This window comes from Triticum dicoccoides, chromosome 3A (genome assembly GCF_002162155.2).
Source record: "Triticum dicoccoides isolate Atlit2015 ecotype Zavitan chromosome 3A, WEW_v2.0, whole genome shotgun sequence".
Classification (NCBI taxonomy): domain Eukaryota; kingdom Viridiplantae; phylum Streptophyta; class Magnoliopsida; order Poales; family Poaceae; genus Triticum; species Triticum dicoccoides.
The window spans coordinates 464,358,478-464,380,062 of record NC_041384.1 but is presented as its reverse complement, the minus strand read 5'-3'; the positions used below and the strand labels follow the sequence as shown (position 1 = coordinate 464,380,062).

General features: G+C 42.2%; 2 protein-coding genes and 1 pseudogene across 4 annotated transcripts; 1 reads left to right on the top strand and 2 right to left on the bottom strand.

Annotated features, from left to right (window-relative positions):
* Window positions 1-12,512: 12,512 nt before the first annotated feature.
* LOC119268579 lies at window positions 12,513-14,867 on the top strand (annotated as a pseudogene).
* A 969-nt stretch (window positions 14,868-15,836) lies between these two features.
* LOC119268580 lies at window positions 15,837-18,549 on the bottom strand. 3 transcript variants are annotated; one of them, XM_037550236.1, is made up of 7 exons: window positions 18,366-18,549; window positions 17,136-17,273; window positions 16,971-17,033; window positions 16,791-16,838; window positions 16,621-16,680; window positions 16,269-16,326; window positions 15,837-16,170 (listed from the first exon to the last, which is right to left on the bottom strand). In XM_037550236.1, exons 1-7 carry the CDS (start codon window positions 18,543-18,545, stop codon window positions 16,100-16,102), a joined length of 618 nt encoding a protein of 205 aa, XP_037406133.1. In that variant the 5' UTR covers window positions 18,546-18,549; the 3' UTR covers window positions 15,837-16,099. The 3 variants fall into 3 exon arrangements, with proteins under 3 accessions (XP_037406133.1, XP_037406132.1, XP_037406134.1); XM_037550235.1 differs by having other exon boundaries at window positions 16,971-17,273; XM_037550237.1 differs by having other exon boundaries at window positions 16,971-17,273; window positions 18,262-18,480.
* An 824-nt stretch (window positions 18,550-19,373) lies between these two features.
* On the bottom strand, window positions 19,374-20,881 carry LOC119271632 (cold-regulated 413 inner membrane protein 2, chloroplastic-like). The gene is made up of 5 exons (XM_037553380.1): window positions 20,780-20,881; window positions 20,545-20,640; window positions 20,386-20,450; window positions 20,052-20,121; window positions 19,374-19,838 (listed from the first exon to the last, which is right to left on the bottom strand). The coding sequence occupies exons 2-5, from the start codon at window positions 20,637-20,639 to the stop codon at window positions 19,673-19,675; spliced, it is 396 nt and encodes a 131-aa protein (XP_037409277.1). The 5' UTR covers window position 20,640; window positions 20,780-20,881; the 3' UTR covers window positions 19,374-19,672.
* Between the last annotated feature and the right edge of the window lie 704 nt (window positions 20,882-21,585).

Here is a 21,585-nt window from a genome sequence, read left to right as displayed (position 1 = left end):
TGCAGGAATTGCAATAATATCAAGTTTCCTCACTATGTGTTGAAAATCTTGATGTTATGCTTGTTTTACCTTTCTATGCTAGTTAATTCTTGCTCCCATAAGTTGTTTGCTCACAAAATCCCTATGCATAGGAAGTGGGTTAGACTTAAATGTGCTAGTAATATGCTTCATGATGCTCCCATTATGTTTCAATTCTTATCTTTTACGTGAGCATCATTGAAATCATCATGCCTAGCTAAAATGGCATTAAAGAAAATCGCTTGTTGGGAGACAACCCAATACTTATACATACTATTTTTGTGTGTTCACATGATTAAGCTAGTGTATTAATCATGTTTTATAGCTTTTGTTTCAATAAAGTGCCAAGTAAGACCCTTGGGATGGCTTATGGTGATAGTTGATTTGATCTTGTTGAAAAAAAAACTTTTGTGCTTAGGAAAACAATTCTCATTTTTAGCAGAAGCGTGATATAATACTGATTCTTTTGCAGAAGATTAATAAACAAATTTCTTAGGACTTACTAATTTCTCAGGATTTTTGGAGTTACAGAAGTATTTGAAATATCCAGATTGCTACAGACTGTTCTGTTTTTTATAGATTATGTTTTCTATGTGTTGTTTGCTTATTTTGATGAATCTATGCGTAGGATCGGAGGGTATGAACCATAGAGAAGTTGGAATACAGTAGATATTATACCAATATAAATAAAGAATGAGTTCACAACAGTACCAAAAGTGGTGATTTATTTTCTTATACTAACGGAGCTTATGAGATTTTCTGTTGAGTTTTGTGTTGTGAAGTTTTCAAGTTTGGGGTGAAGTTTCGATGCACTAAGGAATAAGGAGTGGCAAGAGACTAAGCTTGGGGATTCCCAAGGCACCCCAAGGTAAAATTCAAGGACAACCAAGAGCCTAAGCTTGGGTATGCCCCAGATGGCATCCCCTCTTTCATCTTCAATCCATCGGTAACCTTACTTGGAGCTACATTTTTATTCACCACATGATATGTGTTTTGCTTGGAGCGTCATTTTATTTTATTAGGATTTGCTTGCTGCTTGAATAAGGTACTTAAGATCTGAATTTATTTATGAGAAGGAGTCTTCACATAGTTACATAATTATTTGACTACTCATTGATCTTCACTTATATATTTCGGAGTAGTTTTCAGTTGCTCTAGTACTTCACTTATATCTTTTTAGAGCATGACGGTAGTTTTATTTTGTGGAAATTGTTGAACACTCATGCTTCACTTATATAATTTTGAGAGTCTCTAAACAACATGGTAATTTTCTTTGGTTATGAATTTTGTCCTAATATGATAGGCATCCAAGAGGGATATAATAAAAACTTCCATATAAAGTGCATTGAATACTATGAGAAGTTTGATTCCTTATGATGGTTTTGAGATATGAAGATGGTGATATTATAGTCATGCTAGTGACTAATTGTGGATTTGAGAAATACTTGTGTTAAGGTTTGTGAGTGGCGGTCGGGGACGAGCGATGGTATTTTCCTACCAATCTACCCCCCTAGGAGCATGCGCATAGTACTTTGTTTCGATGACTAATAGATTTTTGCAGTAAGTATGTGAGTTCTTTATGACTAATGTTGAGTCCATGGATTATACGCACTCTCACCTTTCCGCCATTGCTAGCCTCTCTTGTACTGTGCAATTTTCGCTGCAGCCATAAACTCACCATATACCTTCCTCAAAACAGCCATCATACCTACCTATTATGGCATTTCCATAGCCATTCTGAGATATATTGCCATGCAACTTTCCACCGTTCCGTTTATTATGACACGCATCATCATTGTCATATTTGTTTTGCATGCGCATGTAGTTGACATTGTATTTGTGGCAAAGCCACTGTTCATAATTCTTTCATACATGTCGCTCTTGATTCATTGCGCATCCCGGTACACCGTCGGAGGCATTCACATAGAGTCATATTTTTGTTCTAGTATCGAGTTGTAATTTTTGAGTTGTAAGTAAATAGAAGTGTGATGATCTTCATTATTAGAGCATTGTCACATGTGAGGAAAGGATGATGGACACTATGATTCCCCCACAAGTTGGGATGAGACTCCGGACGAAAAAAAATAAAAGAGGCCAAAAAAATCAGAGAAGGCCCAACAAAAAAATATGAGAGAAAAGAGATAAGGGGCAATGCTACTATCCTTTTACCACAGTTGTGCTTCAAAGTAGCACCATGATCTTCATGATAGAGAGTCTCCTATGATATCACTTTCATATACTAGTGGGAATTTTCATTATAAAACTTGGCTTGTATATTCCAATGATGGGCTTCCTCAAAATGCCCTAGGTCTTCATGAGCAAGCAAGTTGGATGCACACCCACTTAGTTTTCTTTTGAGATTTCATAAACTTATAGCTCTAGTGAATCCGTTGCATGGCAATCCCTAATCACTCACATTGATATCTATTAATGGGCATCTCCATAGCCCATTGATACGCCTAGTTGATGTTAGACTATCTCATTCTTTTTGTCTTCTCCACAACCACCGTCTATTCCACATATAGTGCTATGTCCATGGCTCACGCTCATGTATTGCGTGAAAGTTGAAAAAGTTTGAGAACGTCAGAAGTATGAAACAATTGCTTGGCTTGTCATCGGGGTTGTGCATGATTTGAGTATTTTGTGTGATGAAGATGGGGCATAGCCAGACTATATGATTTTGTAGGGATAAGCTTTCTTTTGCCATGTTATTTTGATAAGACATAATTATTTCGTTAGTATGCTTGAAGTACTATTTTTATGTCAATATTAAATTTTTGTTTTGAATCTTACGGATCTGAACATTGATGCCACAATAAAGAGAATTACATGGATAAATATGATAGGTAGCATTCCACATCAAAAATTCTGTTTTTATCATTTACCTACTCGAGGACGAGCATGAATTAAGCTTGGGATGCCTGATACATCTCCAACATATCTATAATTTTTGATTGTTCCATGCTATTATATTATATGTTTTGGATGTTTTATATGCATTTATATGCTATTTTATATGACTTTTGGGACTAACCGATTAACCTAGAGCCAGTGCTAGTTTCTGTTTTTTCCTTGTTTTTGAGTTTCGTGGAAAAGGAATATCAAACGGAGTCCAATTGACTTGAAAATTTACGGAGATTATCTTTGGACCAAAAGAAGCCCTCAAAGCAAAAGAGTTGGGCCAGAAGAGCCACGAGGCCTCCACAAGGGTGGAGGGCGCCCCCACCCCCCTAGGGTGCACCCTCCGACCTTGTGGGCCCCTCGTGGACTCCCCTAACTTGTTCTCGACGCCAATACCTCTTATATATCCCCAAACCTCCAGAACAGAACCTAGATCGGGATTTCCGGCGCTGCAAGCCTCTATAGCCACGAAAAACCAATCGGGAGCCTGTTCCGGCACCCTGCCGGAGGGGAAAACCATCACCGGTGGCCATCTTCATCATCCCGACACTCTCCATGATGAGAAGGGAGTAGTTCACCCTCGGGGTTGAGGGTATGTACCGGTAGCTATGTGTTTGATCTCTCTCTCTCGTGTTCTTGATTTGGCACGATCTTGATGTACCACGAGCTTTGATATTATAGTTGGATCTTATGATGTTTCTCCCCCTCTACCTTCTTGTAATGGATTGATTTTTGCCTTTGAAGTTATCTCATTGGATTGAGTCTTTAAGGATTTGAGAACACTTGATGTATGTCTTGCATGTGCTTATTTGTGGTGACAATGGGATATTCACGTGATCCACTTGATGTATGATTTGGTGATCAACTTGCGGGTTCTGTGACCTTGTGAACTTATGCATAGGGGTTGGCACATGTTTTCGTCTTGACTCTCTAGTAGAAACTTTGGGGCACTCTTTGAAGTTCTTTGTGTTGGTTTGAATAGATGAATCTGAGATTGTGTGGTGCATATCGTATAATCAAACCCGCGGATACTTGTGGTGACATTAGGGTTTTGGTTGATGTGTATCTTAAGGTGTTGTTTTAGTGCGAACTCTAGGGATGTTTGTGACACTTATAGGAATAGCCCAATAGATCAATTAGAAAGAATAACTTTGAGGTGGTTTCATACTCTACAATAATCTTTTCATTTGTTCTCTGCTATTAGTGACTTTGGAGTGACTCTTTGTTGCACGTTGAGGGATTATTATATGATCTAATTATGTTATCATTGTTGAGAGAACTTGCACTTGTGAAAGTATGAACCCTAGGCCTTGTTTCCAAGCATTGCAATACCGTTTATGCTCACTTTTACCACTTGCTACCTTGCTATTTTTATATTTTCAGATTACAAAAATCTATATCTACCATCCATATTGCACTTGTATCACCATCTCTTCGCCGAACTAGTGCACCTATACAATTTACCATTGTATTGGGTGTGTTGGGGACACAAGAGACTCTTTGTTATTTGGTTGCAGGGTTGTTTGAGAGAGGCCATCTTCATCCTACGCCTCCCACGGATTGATAAACCTTAGGTCATCCACTTGAGGGGAAATTGCTACCGTCCTACAAACCTCTGCACTTGGAGGCCCAACAATGTCTACAATAAGAAGGTTGTGTAGTAGACATCAATAAGTCATGGAAAAGTTATAATACAATAGCTACAATGCAAAAACAAAATATGAATTAGTTCGCAACAACACTTAAAGTGGTAATTTGCTTTATTATACTAACGGATCTTACCGAGCTTTCTGTTAAGTTTTGTGTGGATGAAGTGATCAAAGATCGAGGAGGTCTCGTTATGAGGAGAAGGAGGAGAGGCAAGAGTTCAAGATTGGGGATTCCCATGGCACCCCAAGTAAATATCCAAGGAGACTCAAGCGTCTAAGCTTGGGGATGCCCTGGAAGGCATCCCGTCTTTCTTCAACAAGTATCGGTATGTTTTCATTTTTGTTTCGTTCATGTGATATGTGTAAATCTTGGAGCGTCTTTTGTGTTGAGTTTTCATTTTTATTTTATGCACCATGCTGGTATGAGATAGTCCATGGTTGATTTATTGAATGCTCATTGCACTTCACTTATATCTTTTGAGTATGGCTTTATAGAATGCTTAATGTGCTTCAGTTATATCATTCGATGTTTGGATTGCCTGTTTCTCTTCACATAGAAAACCATTATTTGTAGAATGCTCTTTTGCTTCACTTACATTTATTAGAGCATGATCTTCTATAGAAAGAATTAAACTCTCTTTCTTTATATCTATTTAGAGACTCAAAAGGAATTGGTCATTTGCATGGTTAGTCATGAAATCCTACATAAAACTTATGGATCACTGAATATGATATGTTTGATTCCTTGCAATAGTTTTGCAATATATAGATGATAATATGTGGGAGGTACTAGTAAATGGTTGTGGTTAGTAAGAATATTGGTGTTCAAGTTTGTGATTCCCTATGCAAGCACGTAATTCAATAGTTATGCAATGAAATTTCATCCTACTTGTGGTGCATTATTCAGTGTTAGTATGCTTAATGCTCGTTTTTGAGAATTTTCATTTCTTGGTTGGTTGCTTATCAATCTTTTTTCTAGCCTCCACTTGTACTAAGTAGAAATACTACTTGTGCATCCAAAACCCTTAAACCCGGATTTGCCATATGAGTCCACCATACCTACCTATATGCGGTATTTCCGTGACGTTCTAAGTAAATTTGTATGTGCCAACTCTATTTTTCAAAATAAATTTCCGTTTTGTGTGCCCGTACCACTCGTGTGGCGGTAGGGGGTGGCCGATGTCTTCCATGATTAGGCGGGTTATTCTCAAGATGAGTGTTTATTCACTTGTCATTGCACGAGAGTATGGAGGTAATAGGGATGCCCAGTCCCACAATGAATCAAAAATAATAACACCAAAATTCCTTGAAAAGTGTTGGTATGGAAGGCACCCATGGATATGGCTAGCCATGGATTGTGAAAGAATGGTGGAAAGGAAATGAACTTTATTTTCTATTTGGGAACCGCCTATAATGTGTCTAGCATGGAGGATGTTGGGAACTCTCGGTCGTAGTGTTGACAAGAAAAGCATGCCTCTCAAAATGTTTTTATCTCTCATTTTTTTTTCTTTGTGGCACCTCTACAAATCTATGCTTCCCTCTGTGAAGGGCCTATCTATTTACTTGTATGCAATTTTTTTATTTGAGTCTCCATCTTCTCTTATAAAGCACCAACTAGGGATCACTATGATCATACTTGTGCATTGATGTGGCTAATATTCGAGTGTGTTTCGTGAATGGATCGATGATTGAGCATGATGGGCTAGGGATAGCATTCTTTAGCGTTGATATTTTGAAAGACACGATTGTTTGTTGGGATGCATGAGCATTAATGTCTTTATATAAAATTATAGACTATTGCTTTGAATCACTTGTGTCTTAATATTCATGCCATGATTAGATATATGATCAAGTTTATGCTAGGTAGCATTCCACATAAAAAAATATCTTTTTGTCATTTACCTACTCGAGGACGAGCAGGAATTAATCTTGGGGATGCTGATACGTCTCCGTCGTATCTATAATTTTTGATCATTTCATGCCAATATTATACAACTTTCACATATTTTTGGCAACATTTCATATAATTTATTGGACTAACCTATTGATCCAGTGCCCAGTGCCAGTTCCTATTGTTTTTGCATGTTTTTTTGTTTCGCAGAATATCCATATCAAACGAAGTCCAAATGCAATAAATTTTTACGGAGAATTATTTTGGAATATTTGTGAATTTTGGGAGGTTTAATCAATGCAAACGGAGGCCCACAGTGACCACAAGACACCTAGGCGCGCCAGGCAGCCCACGCGTGTGGTGGTGGGTTGTGCCCTCCTCGTATGTCGGTTGGAGCTCTACTTCGGGCACAAGGAAGCTTATATCCAGAAAAAATCGTGTTAAAATCTCAGTGCAATTAGAGTTAGGGATCTTCGGGAATATAAGAAACGGATTTCAGCCAGATCTGGGAAGCACGAAACAGAAGAGAACATAGAGACAGATCCAATCTCGGAGGGGCTCCCGCCCTCCACTGCCATGGAGGCCATGGACTAGAGGGGAACCCTCCTCCCATCTAGGGGGGAGGCCAAGGAAGAAGAAGAAGAAGGAGGGGGGCTATCTCCCGCTCCCCCCCGGTGGTGCAGGAACGTCGTCGGGGCAAGGATCGTGACGGCGATCTACATCAACAACCTTGCTACTATCAACACAAAATTTCTCCCCCTCTATGCAGCGGTGTAACACCCCTTCTCCCGTTGTAGTCTCTACTTAAACATGGTGCTCAATACTATATATTATTTCCCAATGATATGTGGTTATCTTATGATGTTTGAGTAGATCTATTTTGTCCTATGGGTTAATTGTGATCCTGGTTAGTATGATTGTATATTTTATTTATGGTCCTGTCCTACGGTGCCCTCCGTCTTGCGCAAACGTGAGGGGTCCCACTATAGGGTGTTGCAATACTTTCATGGTTTGATTATTGTCGGTTGCCGGGGTGACAACAGCCTGAACACGGATAAGTGGGTTACGGCGTATGGGAGTAAATAGGACTTGATACTTAATGCTATGGTTGGGTTTCATGACCTTAATGATCTTTAGTAGTTGCGGACGCTTGCTAGAGTTTCGATCATAAGTGTATATGATCCAATTAGAGAAAGTATGTTAGCTCATGCCTCTCCCTCATATAAAATTGCAAGAATGATTACCAGTCTAGTTATCGATTTCCTAGGGACAAATGACTTTCTTGTTGACAAAAGCTATCTACTTTTATTATCTTGCAATTTATTCATAGTTTTATTCTCACAAAGTACTTCTAGTTTTATTCTTGTTCTAGGTAAAGCAAACGTTAAGTATGCGTAGAGTTATATCGGTGGTCGATAGAACTTGAGGGAATATTTGTTCTGCCTTTAGCTCCTCGTTGGGTTCGACACTCTTATTTATCGAAAAGGCTACAAACGACCCCCTATACTTGTGGGTTATCAGCATACAATTAAAGAAGAGAGAAAGGGAATTAGAGTAACATATGTAGATACTATGTCATAATAAATGTTATGCTACTATGTGTAATACATGACAATAAATAAGATTATCTATGATGCTACTCTATGATACTATGCACTATGACGATAGTATCATACACTAGTATCATATGCATGATACTAGTATATGATACCGGAAGTGCATAGGAGCACTCGGCGTCGTAGCCCACTGGAATCCCACCCATCCAGTTGTCTGGGGATCATCACCTCCTATATTAGCCCCACTGTATTTGCTACACTACTTTTCTAGTATATCTCACACCCGTTCGACCACAACAACCAGTGTCCAACCACTCAAGACCCAACAATGTAGTGAATGCATGTGTTTTTCTGTTCTCTTCCCCCACCAAAATTTCTTACTCCTTCCTCATCAATCCTCTTCCTGAATCCTCTTCTACAGGCCACAACATTCGCACCTTCTTCTTGATATGTCTCCAACGTATCTATAATTTTTTATTGTTCCATGCTATTATATTATATGTTTTGGATGTTTAATGGGCTTTATTATACACGTTTATATTATTTTGGGGACTAACCTACTAACCCAAGGCCCAGTGCAAATTGCTGTTTTTTTGCCTATTTCAGTGTTTCGCAGAAAATGAATATCAACCGGAATCCAAACGGAAAGAAACCTTCGGGAGAGTTATTTTTGGAACAAACGTGATCCAGAGGACTTGGAGTAGACGTCAAGAAAGGAGCGAGGAGGCCACGAGGCAGGGAGGCGCGCCTGCCCCCCTGGGCGTGCCCCCACCCTCGTGGGCCCCTTGCAGCTCCACCGACCTACTTCATCCTCCTATATATATATATATATATCCATATACCCCCAAAACATCTAGGAGCACCACGAAACCCTATTTCCACCGCCACAACCTTCTGTACCCAAGAGATCCCATCTTGGGGCCTTTTCCGGAGCTCCGCCGGAGGGGGAGTCGATCACGGAGGGCTTCTACATCAACACCATAGCCTCTCCGATGATGTGTGAGTAGTTTACCACAGACCTTCGGGTCCATATTATTAGCTAGATGGCTTCTTCTCTCTCTTTGAATCTCAATACAAAGTTCTCCTCGATCTTCTTGGAGATCTATTCGATGTAATTCTTTTTGCGGTGTGTTTGTCAAGATCCGATGAATTGTGGGTTTATGATCAAGTTTAACTATGAACAATATTTGATTTTTCTCTGAATTCTTTTATGTATGATTGGTTTATCTTTGCAAGTCTCTTCGAATTATCAGTTTGGTTTGACCTACTAGATTGATCTTTCTTGCGATGAAAGAAGTGCTTAGCTTTGGGTTCAATCTTGCGGTGTCCTTTCCCAGTGACAGCAAGGCAGCAAGGCACGTATTGTATTGTTGCCATTGAGGATAAAAAGATGGGGTTTATATCATATTGCTTGAGTTTACCCCTCTACAACATGTCATCTTGCCTAATGCGTTACTCTGTTCTTATGAACTTAATACTCTAGATGCATGCTGGATAACGGTCGATGTGTGGAGTAATAGTAGTAGATGCAGAATTGTTTCGGTCTACTTGTCGCGGACGTGATGCCTATATACATGATCATGCCTAGATATTATCATAATTATGCACTTTTCTATCAATTGCTCGACAGTAATTTGTTTACCCACCGTAATACTTATGCTATCTTAAGATAAGCCACTAGTGAAACCTATGGTCCCGGGGTCTATCTTCCATCATATAAGTTTCCAATCTATTTTACTTTGCAATCTTTATTATTTTCAATCTATATCATAAAAATACCAAAAATATTTATCTTATTATCACTATCAGATCTCACTCTCGTAAGTGACCGTGAAGGGATTGACAACCCCTTTTATCGCATTGGTTGCAAGGTTCTTATTTGTTTGTGTAGGTGCGAGGTGACTTGCGTGTAGTCTCCTACTGGATTGATACCTTGGTTCTCAAAAACTGAGGGAAATACTTACGCTACTTTGTTGCATCACTCTTTCCTCTTCAAGGGAAAACCAACGCAGTGCTCAAGAGGTAGCACTTCTCCAGTTCCCTCTCTTCACACAAAACCATCTTCCATGGACACCCATTCTTCCCCACCATGAATTGACACTACTCATGTTCTTCTTCATCTATCTACTTTCATGTTTCTTCTTTGCATTCATAGTCTTCTCCTCAGTAGCGTGGACGTGGGAAAAACCCAGAAGGAATGAAGAAGACTATGTTGCCGACGGGAAACAACATTGAGGAGGAACGAGGTAGCCGTTTGAGCTTGCCGCATCCCCTGTGAACACGACCAATGACACGACATCCACCCTCGTTGACGACGAGAAAATTGATGCAGCCATCATCCAAGCTTGACATAGGACACCGCATCTGCCCTGGCTCCCGGCACCATGGCCTGCCTTCCGCACCCAGTGGTACTACATCCAATCGTGATAAGAACTGGTCGCTTCCCCAGCTGGCGTGTATGTTGTCCACGTTCGGGTCATCTCCAAGCTCGACAAGGACGTGCTCATGCTCGACCTCCGTGTTCTGTATGTTCTGCTCCTGGTCAAGAATGTGGGCTTCGCTCGTGGCTGGCGCCCTTGTCCCGAGCTTGTATCTGGTCGATATCCCCTCAACACAGTCCGATTGATGGCCACAAGCGTACTTCACCCCATCTCAGCTTGAGCTTGCTAGTTTGAGACAATACTCAGTTGGGGGGGTTGGGATAAATGTGATTCATTGTTCCTTCATAGTATACTTATTGTATTGAAGAGAAGTAAACTTAAACTACATTAATTGCACCCATCTCGAGACAGTAATGTACTCCCTCCGGTCCTTTTTAGTTCGCATATAGACTTGGCTAAAGTCAAGCCTCGTAAAGTTTGACCAACTTTATAGAAAAAATACCAACATTCACAATATAAAACCAACATCAGTAGATGTGTCATGACTTAAATTTTCATATTGTATAACTTTAGTATGGTAGATGTTGATATTTTTTCATATAAATATGATCAAACTTTATGAAGTTTGACTTTAGACAATTTTTATATGCAGAGTAAAAAGGACCAAAATGAGTACGTGTGGGTTACAGGGAGCGAAGCCTCCATGTGCTCCTCATCCGCTTCCTATATGATACTCTTCAATATGAGTAGTCTTAACCGTAATAATTCAACGTTAAGCAAATAGCGTTGGATGACCGGCTCTCTTATCCGTGTCTGCAGATTGGTCCCTTATCCGCGGACGAATGCGGTGTTCGTTTTGCAGGTTAGTGTTTGGAATGCCCTTAGAGCAACTCTAGCATACCGTGCATAATGTGCAAACCCGCATAGTTCCAGTGAGTATATGGTCTCGGCCCAATTTTCTGGCCAGAACAGAGCCCGTATACTCGTCCGGCCCGCAAATGTTTTTGCCGCAGCCCCCAAATGTTACCCCCGAAGCAGTATATCTGTGGGTTTGCGGGGCAGATGCGTGTCGAAACCCTACCCCCAACCGTGTTTCCCCACATTCCCCACCCCATTCCACACCGTGCCACTCGATTTCTCACTGCTGGCCGCCGCGCGCAAGCTTGCGAAAGCCATGGATGGCTTTGTGGATGAGGCGGAGCACCGCTAACGCGCCAGATCTGACACCGCGCGCAAGCGGGGGGCGCGTCGATGGCTCAAGCGCGGTACCCGGCCGCCACCGGCGTTCGACCGCGGCGAGCTTGAGGACTTCGATCACGAGCTCGCCCGCCACCGCCATGCCTCCTCCGGCAACTGGTCCGCGGGGAGCTCATCGGGTGCATCGAGCTCGCGGCTCATTCCGGTGAAGAGCGAGCCGGATGAAGAGATCTCGCCTCGCGCCGTGCCCGATGCGCCGCCGCGCCGAGGCGTCAACGGGCCCGAGGACTACCTCCCCCCGGGGCGGGAGGAGTTCCTCGAGCGCGTCGTCCTCGAGCGGTCGGCGAGGGAGCGGGAGGAGATGGAAGAGCGCGTCCGGCGCGAGCTCGAGTACGAGCGACTCTTCCTCCAGACGGACGTCGCCGCGTCACAGGCGCACACATCCAAGGAGGCTGACCTGCGAGTGATGAAGGCGGAGCAGGCGAAGCTCTACATCGACCTCGACTCCTCCGACTCCGACTCCGACTGAGCGCCGCCTCTGGGCAGCTACCGCACGAGCTCCTGTGAGCTCAATTTTGTGTAGTGATACGGTAGCGTAGGCCCGTTCTAGCTCCGGCGAACTATATGAAGAAGAACTAACTATGCGAAGAAAAACTATCTATGCGAGCGAGCTCCGGCGAGCTTTTGCTTAAATTTTCCGCGCGAAACAAGTTTTAAAATTTTACGGGTTTGGATACAACTTCTGCTCTGTCGCCGCGATTTTGAGCCTGCATAAGCGCCATCATGCGAACTGCAAACGCAGTTTACAGTTCGGCGAAATGTGGGCTCTGCTAGAGTTACTCTTAACCCCCGTATCATCCAACAATCATTACGGTGTCCCTAAAAAAACAATTATTACGGTGGTTCTCCAACCCCCATCTGTCCACCCACCCTCCATCACACGACACACCCCTGCTCGCAAACCCCTCTCATCTTCTCGCAATCCATGGCAATTGAGCTACGGAGAACTTAGTGAGGGGTGGTCGCCGGCTCGAGGTGGTGATTTGGAGACGCCGGCGGATCTGCCGCCTAGGCCAGTTACGGCCCCGGCCCTCTTCAGGTACTCACGGTCTTATACGAATCTAAGTAGGTTCTTACTGCCGGGTATGAGAAATGCTCTTTGTCCATTTGTTCAGAGTTCCTCCTTTCGATCCCCGTTATCAGCTAGTTTAAACTTGAAACCAATGGATCGATCACACGCCCCATGGTAAATCATTTTATTGCAGCGCCTTGTTCTAGAGGAGTCAGCAAAATTTACTTGTGTGCTGTCCGTCTGTTAGTTAGTTCATCCCATGGTGGCACCACTGGACCAGGCGGCACCGCATGCCACATTGGAACAAGATCAGCGAGACGCCGCCACAGCCACAGAGAATAGCGGCAGGGATCACGGAGCCGCCGACATAGCAGATGCTGATCCAGGCGAAGCAATATGCGCTCCTGGATCCGCACCTTCTGTCACGTCAAGGATTTCGGTGCAGAAGGTGTGCTCGCTCGTCGGCAAGTTTAACAAGTTCAAGAGGGATTTGGTCGAGGAGATAGGCTTTGGTGGGATGCTGGGGATCAAGATGCTGGCAAAGTTGAATTTGAAATTCAGCGCGTGGCTAATGGAAAGAGTCGAGGTCGAGTCCAGCACACTGAAAATAGACGAGCAAAGGGTTCTGCAGATCCAGGACCATGATGTCCAGAAGGTATTCAGTCTGCCATGCGGCACCAGATCGATATGCCCCGATACGACCGAGCCGTCTGCAGCCTGCAAAGAGTTCATGCGAGCTTCTGCCTATTTGAGCAAAGGCGCGCACAGTCTAAAGGCCGCGGAGGCTTATCTCCTGAGAGATGACATCAATGCAGATTCCAGCAAGGTCCAGATAGATTGCTTCAAGATAGCCTTTGTTATTTTTGTTGTTGGCCACCTGTTGGCTCCATCCACTAAGCATGACTACATCACCATAGATTTCTGGGCCGCCCTCAACGATATCTCGCAAATTAAAGAATTTAATTGGTGTGCTTATGTACTCGAGCATTTGAACAGAGCTGTTGGGAAGTTGAAAACTGATATCCGCAACCGGAACATCACTGTACATCTTGTTGGCTGCCATCTGTTTCTTCAGGTCCTTGTTTCTTCCTATTATTTTTGTGTATCATAATTCTGTTCAGCTCAGACCATAATATTTGAATGTGCAAATGTCGTGCAGGTATTCTACTTGGACAATCTTGATCTTGGTCCACTTTCCAAGACAAAAGACCATCTACCAAGGATTAGTCTTTTTGACTACGAGTCGGTTAAGAAGATGATAGAAGTGATCACTAGCAACGTGGATGGAGATACATCATTCGCTGGAGCTAGTGTGAGACCTCTCCCATTTAATTTTGCATACAGACAGTATGTGCTTCCACAAAATGACTGAATAGTGTTCGGTTCAGTAGCTGAACACATTCAGTGGTCATGTACACGTTCACATTTTTTTATCCCGTCCTGTTTTACATGCCAGTTTAGGCGCGCTCAAGATGTTTGCTACTCCAGAGTCCACTACGAAAGCCACACTCACTGAGCAGATGTAGCTTCTGACCTGCCCCATCATGCCCCAGGTTTTGTTGGCACAAAGCACCAACACAACCCAGTTACTCCCATGCTACGAAGCAGCTTCACTGAAACTGGACAAGGAGATTTCTCCAACCATCTCCGATTGAAATACCCGTCACTTGTGAGTCATTAATTTCTTAATTAGTTGTGATTTCTTCATGTTACATCGAATTGCACTCCTTCTGTTTATATGTAATTAATAGTGCAAAGGCAGGCAAACCACCCGCTTATGACCATTTTGGAAGAACATAATGCACACATGATGGAAAATATATCTGAAATTAGGCGAAGTTGCGAAGTGGCGATGTCTACCTTAGCGGACAAACTTCTTGGCTATATATCTGAGAACCGCTGTTGCTGCAGAGCGGTGGGACGAACTGATTGTTTACTGAGGTCGTCGCACACAATTCATGGTGAGAAGCACTAGAGCTTTTTTGTTTCAGGGTTTCCACCCCTTCTTGCATAACTAACAAGCAAACATTTTTGCTTCCAAGGAAACACGCTTGGCACACCTACAACACGTCAATCCTGATTTTAGTGGGGCACAATGTAGTCATAGGGTTTTAAACTTTTAATACATCACCACTGTTCTTATGGTTCCCTGTTAGTTTACCACCCCCACCCCCCAAATTACGATAGGGTACTGATTTGTTTTTCTCGTTGGGTGTACCAGAGAGTTCAACCGAGCAGAATTCACTCTCTCACAAACGGGATGCACCTGAGCCCACTGGAGCAGGTAGAGCGTGTACACAGCAGATTTCAGACAATGGTCCATTTTCATTATTAAGACATGACATAGGATACAAATTATCTTATCTCTTGGTCACAAGTCATGACACCTCTTTTTTTGGGTAGGACATCACAAGAAGATACGGGTGAACCAGCCTCTAGTTGAGACAGACCTTCAAGCAAGTATACCTGGATGCTCAACTAACAAGAGCCTACCCCGCAGTCCTTTACAAGTTGACATCAACCTGGCCGCACCGTAGTCCAGATGAGCGTCTTTATTTTGCATTCAGCATCAACTTTCACGCTGTATGTAAAACTGGATCAGCAGCCCTCATGCCATCAGAGATGTCCGTTGTCTTCGTAGCATAGTTTCTTAGGCTTTCCTCACCAACTTGCACAATATATGTGAACTCTGATTGTTCACGGCTTAGGTTTGCTGCATACTGTCTTAAGCGATCGTTTGGTGCACATTCTCTAGGATCCCAAAGAAATTCCTGATAATGCTGTAAACTCTAGCCAGGCTAACATGTTTCTCCCTTAGTTGCTTAACCAATTAAGTCTTTTGTGCAATTGCCAATGTCCCGGTGAGATTGGTAACACAACACCTCTCCACAAGTTTGGACATGGTCAGCATGACTGAGGCTTATTCTCTGTTCACTAATGTACTGTCCATTATCATCGGACCTATATTTATATTCTTTTCGGTCTCAACACCTCCAAACCAGGTTGTGTGTGAAAAGCTAAAGAGCACCGGTTTGTGAAGGCTTTCAATTACCATGTTGTGGGAATTGGTTTCTACATTATTTTTTATCTTGGGGCTGCACAGTTTAGACATGATGTTATATATACTGCTCCATTAGGTATAAATCAGCACACGTCACAGTTGCTTGAAAGTGTTGTTAAGATATGAAGTTTCATTGTTATTATTTCTTCTTACACATCCGGCACTACAACACCACCATCATGAAATGTTCATTCCTAGCTGGTTCAAGCATAGCTGAATGTGGAAGAAGCCAGATATACCGCAGCTAAAACTGCAGAGCTCAACCTCAGGCATACTATAAGTACCGGTGCTAGTTATTTAACAAGGCACAGTTTTGGCATCATGACAGCAGAACCGCGATTTTTCCCTATAAAAAGCACGATGCATATTATACTTATTCCTTGTTCTTGTCTTCAGTTGGATCATCATTCTGGATCAGCTCCTCGGCAGGCAAACTCAAACTCTCTACAGGAAAAATAAAAGACAATGTTGTGTGAGACTGGGACTGCATTGACCATCAAATACAAGGAGTTGTCTGCTTAGGATGTGCAGATAAGGAGTACCATCATTGTCTGCAGATGCATAGGAAGATCGGCGGGCACGAGCATTTTGTTGAGTAGGCTGAAAGTAGATCAGGAAACACAAGTGAAGAGATGAACTTGGCACAGCATAGTATTGCAAGTTGACTTCAACATTGATCTTTAGTAATGAAAGACTTGTTGTCAAGCTTCAAGCAATGGGAATGGGACAGCATACTTTGTAGAGCTAAGCTAAAACTGCGTGATCAGAACATCCACTTATTTTAGAGTATAAGGAGCATAGATAATTCAACTATACATCTCATACTAAAGAGTAAAAACAGAATACTGAAAACATAAGCTGAAGTTTGCATCTGATGAGCATTAGTATTGATACCTGGAGTTTTGGTCGAAGAGCTTCAAGGGGCCCTTTGGGCTTGTTGGGATTTCCACCTTGCTGCAGCAAACAAACCAAGAAGTAAAACTGTTATAAATGCATTTCCTTTTTAGGTTTTTTGAGATGTAGATATCACACTAGATTAGCTTTTCAAAAGATTTAAGGCTTACCTTTCCTAAAGCCCAATCAGCAGAATCAAAGAATGCCCGCTCATGGTCCTGATATTTCAAATTATGGTTATACCGTTTAATTTAAAATAAAATTAATTCTACACCTATGCTACTTTATATAAAGGTTGCATAATTTGATTTGAAAGGGAAATGAAGACATTATAAGACAACGGCATTGACCTTCGATATAAGTGGTGACTTTTTGGGTATTTTTCCTCCATATTTTTTCTTGATTGCTGCCTCCTGTGAGTACCCATACAAGCTTGGAACGAAGATAACATGAATAATATACACCCAAGAGGCCAAGATCACCCCCAAAAAAATGGTACCGGGAAAAGACAGTACCTCCTCTTGTGGCGAGGGCATGCCACTGCCTTCATTCTGATCTTGAGTTTCTTGTACCTTTTCACCAGAAACTTCTCCTTCAAGCCTCACTTCAGCACTTGCATCATCAGATGACATTCCAGACATAGTGAAATTAAGCTGCCAGAGAGGAGTTAAATTTCGTGAATTATAATCCGCATTCATGGTACAGTAGATAACATATGAACAAAAGGGACAAAACATTTCAGATTTTCAATGAAGTTGTTTGTGTTTTCTCAGAACAAGAACCAGAATACAGATCAGATGCTTCATTTCCTTTATGCCATGTCAATATCAATGTAAATGAAAAGGGGGATTAAAACTGATTTCTTATGTTATATGGGAGGGCGGCATGCCTACCTGGCTCAGTACTTTTTCTGACTGAAAACCAAATGTTGGCTTATGGTTTGTCAACAGCAAGGTTGTTATCCACTTAATCAGAGACACGGAGAAATAAACATTTGAATAAGTAGCACAGGTATGCCTTCATACGTCACCATGAATATTTCTTGTGCTATGTTGGTGGGAATTTGAAATGCACACAGCAGAGAAGAGTGCCATAAATTTGATTTAGACACAAAATCAGTTAGCACACAGGTAAACAGAGAGGTTATTTATTTTCCTAAAAAACAGAGAGGTTATTTATGACGTTAAAGAACAATAAAATAAATTTAGGAGAGAAGGTCCATACAGCTGAACCAGAGCCACTAACAACTGAACCAGATTAGGAAAGAAGAGGCATATGCATCTCAATAAGCATTACACATGAAATGCAAGAAAGAGTTGTAAGCTGATCTTGATCAACTTTTTTGTACACCGCTTATTTTTCTGGGACAAGCTATATTATTATAACGTAGTATAATAATAATTATATTGGAGAAGTTCTATTTTGATGGAAAAATGTTATGAAGGTGTAAATTAGTTGTGTAGGTTTTGATCAGATTATGAACAGATTAGTTAGAAAAGGGCAAAGTCTCATGCAATGCAAGAACTCGACTAGTTATTATTTCAACAACAACAAAGAAAAGCTCCAAGGTTCACGGGATCATTGAATCATAAACTGCTATTGCTCTACCACCTGCGCAGTATGCCGGCCTTAATCACGCACCTATCCGGGCGGGAACGAGAGAATCGGCACCTCTATAGCACCACTGCGGGGAGAATGAACAAGGCACGCGGAGGAAGGAAGGGAGCCATGGCCATGGGATCTACCGGACAGGGAGACGGCGTGGAGCGGACAGGGAGACGGCGTGGAGCGGGGGAGTCGCAGACGATCGGAGCTGAGATGCCACCAACACTACACCAGGGTGCAGGGGAAGGAGAGTGGAGAGCCGCGGGCGCGGGCAAGGGAGGTGGTGGCAGTTCGATATACGCTGCGTGCGGATCTGCCATTCTGCCCATCTCATCTCATCTGGTCCGGCCCCCGAACAAAGACGACAGCGCGAATCAATCCCCTGTTTTATTATATACGTACCACTCGCGTTGCGGGAAAGCTATTTCTCTTTTGGCCTTTCCATCGATCGTCCGACAGGGGTGAATTCTAATTCTACTAGCTAGTAACGAATATAGGATCTTACTACAAATAATGTCATGGTTTTTCGAGTTTTGCACGAAACAAATACACATGAATCTGCTAGCGTTGCTCTTTTCAAGCTTCGTAGAAATTCTGCAAGATACAAATGGATTTTGATTTACATCGTAGTACCTGTTGGAGTTTTTCTGTAACTTCGTTATGAATTGTGCTGGGTTTTAGAATTTACAGCGATTTCAGATGTTGGGTTTACCTATAAAGCAAATTATCATCCGCGAAGCGTAAGAAATCACGATGTTGCTGTTTTTTTTGTAAGTTCCTTTTTCCTTTCCCTCAAACATCTCTTGGGATCATTTCAAAAATAAATATAAAAAGAATCTCTTGGGATCACTACTAGAAGAACAGCAGATTTGTTCTCAAAAATAAAATTAAAAAATAACATCAGATTCTGAAGCATTGCGACCTTTTATTATTGCAGTCTGTGCAGTCTTGGTATCATGTTCCCTTCCAAATATCTGAAAAGATCGCGTTGCGCACACGCTGCTGCTATGAGTTTCGAAATTTGGAAGATGGCATCTGTTAGCTGTACGTGAAACTTTTTTTTTCCTTTTGCTCAACATGCATAAATGAAGAGCTACTGAATCATGCCAAGAAAACTTTGACTGACAACCCATCTAGTACATCCGATATTGGTATGATAGAGAGAAAACTTTGACTGACCATATATCACATTCACATCATCATGCCATACATACTACTACATGAAATGCTTAAAAGCTTAAAGCAGTAGATGAATCATAAGTTGCTTTCAATAAGGAAAAGGCTGCAGGTTATGTAGGACTTGGATCATGCAACACAAGAACTTCCTTTGTTCCCCACAAAAAAAAAGAACTTCCTTTGTTTTCTGCAGCTTCTCAGCATCCTGCAATTCATCTCCACGCCTCCAAAAGTTGAGAGGAGCAAGGCTTTATCATACGCCTCACCGGAATCAGAGCAAGAACAGGAGGGGGATAAGCGTGATGCAGATGATGCACAAGGTTGCAACTACCGCTCCACGGTCGAAGGCCTTCCTCACGCCTCCGGCCCCGGTGAAATGCTGAAACGCGAGATAAGCTGCTATTGCCAATGACAGTATTACAGAGTCTTGAGTGCCCCTGTCCAGAGATTAAACAAGCTATGTGAGAAACCATGCGTTCTTTGGCGAGAAGCAGCTCAACTGGCATATGGTATGCACAGAAAAATGGTAGCCGTAAATCCTTGCATCAGGACTCTGAATTTCTTTCTAAACAAGTCATGAACTCATGAAAGCAGAATGACCATCATACAAGAAATACTTTGGAAGTAGGTACAATCGCAGTTATTTGTACCTCAAGTTCATGAATTGGTAAGGAGCAATGCTAACAAACAGCATCGTTGACAAGGGAAGCTCCAGTTCACCTGCAATAGTACAGATGCAGGTAGTACAGCGAAGTCAAGTACAGTATCTGAATTTCGTCTAAGTGAAGCTGATGAAAGCCAATGGTAGTATCATCAAGAGAGCATCATATCACAATGTTCCTCATGAGAATTTCACCGTAGCAGGGGAAAGGAAATGTCAAATAATATAAGCACCAGTAATTTTGTTTTTGACCCGAAAGGGCAGGAGCACCAGTAAATTTTTTTTTTGAATGTTGAGGAGCACCAGTAATTTTGTTGCTCTACCTGGAAGCAAGGATAGCAGACGCAGAAGAAGCCCAAGAAAAGCGGTCCACTGACCATAGTCACCTCTGACAAACAAGGTCAATGTTATACAAGGTACGATATGATGTATGTGTAAGTGAAATGGTTCTTATTATCTTATGCCAAATGTTGGCATCTTACTTTGTCCATGAGATGACGTCTTTAGGTGCTTGTAGAGCAACGAGAGGGACAAGGAGAGATTTGTGTATGGTTGTGCCTTCAGCAAACATCAACATACTGCATATGACAAAAATAACACACCTAGTCTTAGACTTATAGAGCTGTACAGATTACAGTTTTGCAGTCAGAACTAATTGAAGCATGCTTACAATTGAAACAAAAACTCGCTCTATTTTCATTTGAATTGCATCCTTACCACTGTTTTTCATTGTTCACTCGCCCTTGTTATGATCTAAATGCATAATCCCAACCCGTAACCTAACATGAACAGCTCTTATAAGTTACTTCCTCTGTAAAGAAATATAAGAGCGTTTAGATCACTAGACTATAACTCTGATAGCACTAGCAAACAGATTTACTACCTTATTCAGCACGTTATGGTAGTATAATCACTACTGGTTAAATACTTCCTCCGTCCTAAAATTCTTGTCTTAGATTTGTCTAAATACGGATGTATCAAATCACATTTTAGTATTAGATACATCCATATCTATACAAATCTAAGACAAGAATTTTGGACGGAGGGAGTACTTAGGTATGCAAAATATAGCACATATAGAAACAAGAAAGAAAGGCTACGAACGATTGATTTTATTTGATGATTACTCACGCGGCGGCCCCAACGGACACCCATCGCATCGTCTCGGCGGTGACGTGCGCCGTCGCGCAGCACACGGCGGCGTCTCCCCGGCGGCGCCACCACACGCTCGATGGCCCGGGCGCAGCTCCCCTGCAGATCGCCAGAAAACTCATCAAACCGTAAGACCAGGGCTCTTGTGATCCAGCAAGACACCACCCCGGGGCGATGCGAGCTATGCGGCTTTTTCTTAATTTGTTCGCGAGCCGCACGCCACGACGAAACCCGTGTCACCGTGTGGTATATACTCCCTCCGTCCCAAAATACTTGTCAAAGAAATTGATAAAAATAGATGTATCTAGAATTAAAATATGTCTAAATACATCCATTTCTCCGACGAGTATTTTCGGACGGAGGGAGTACAT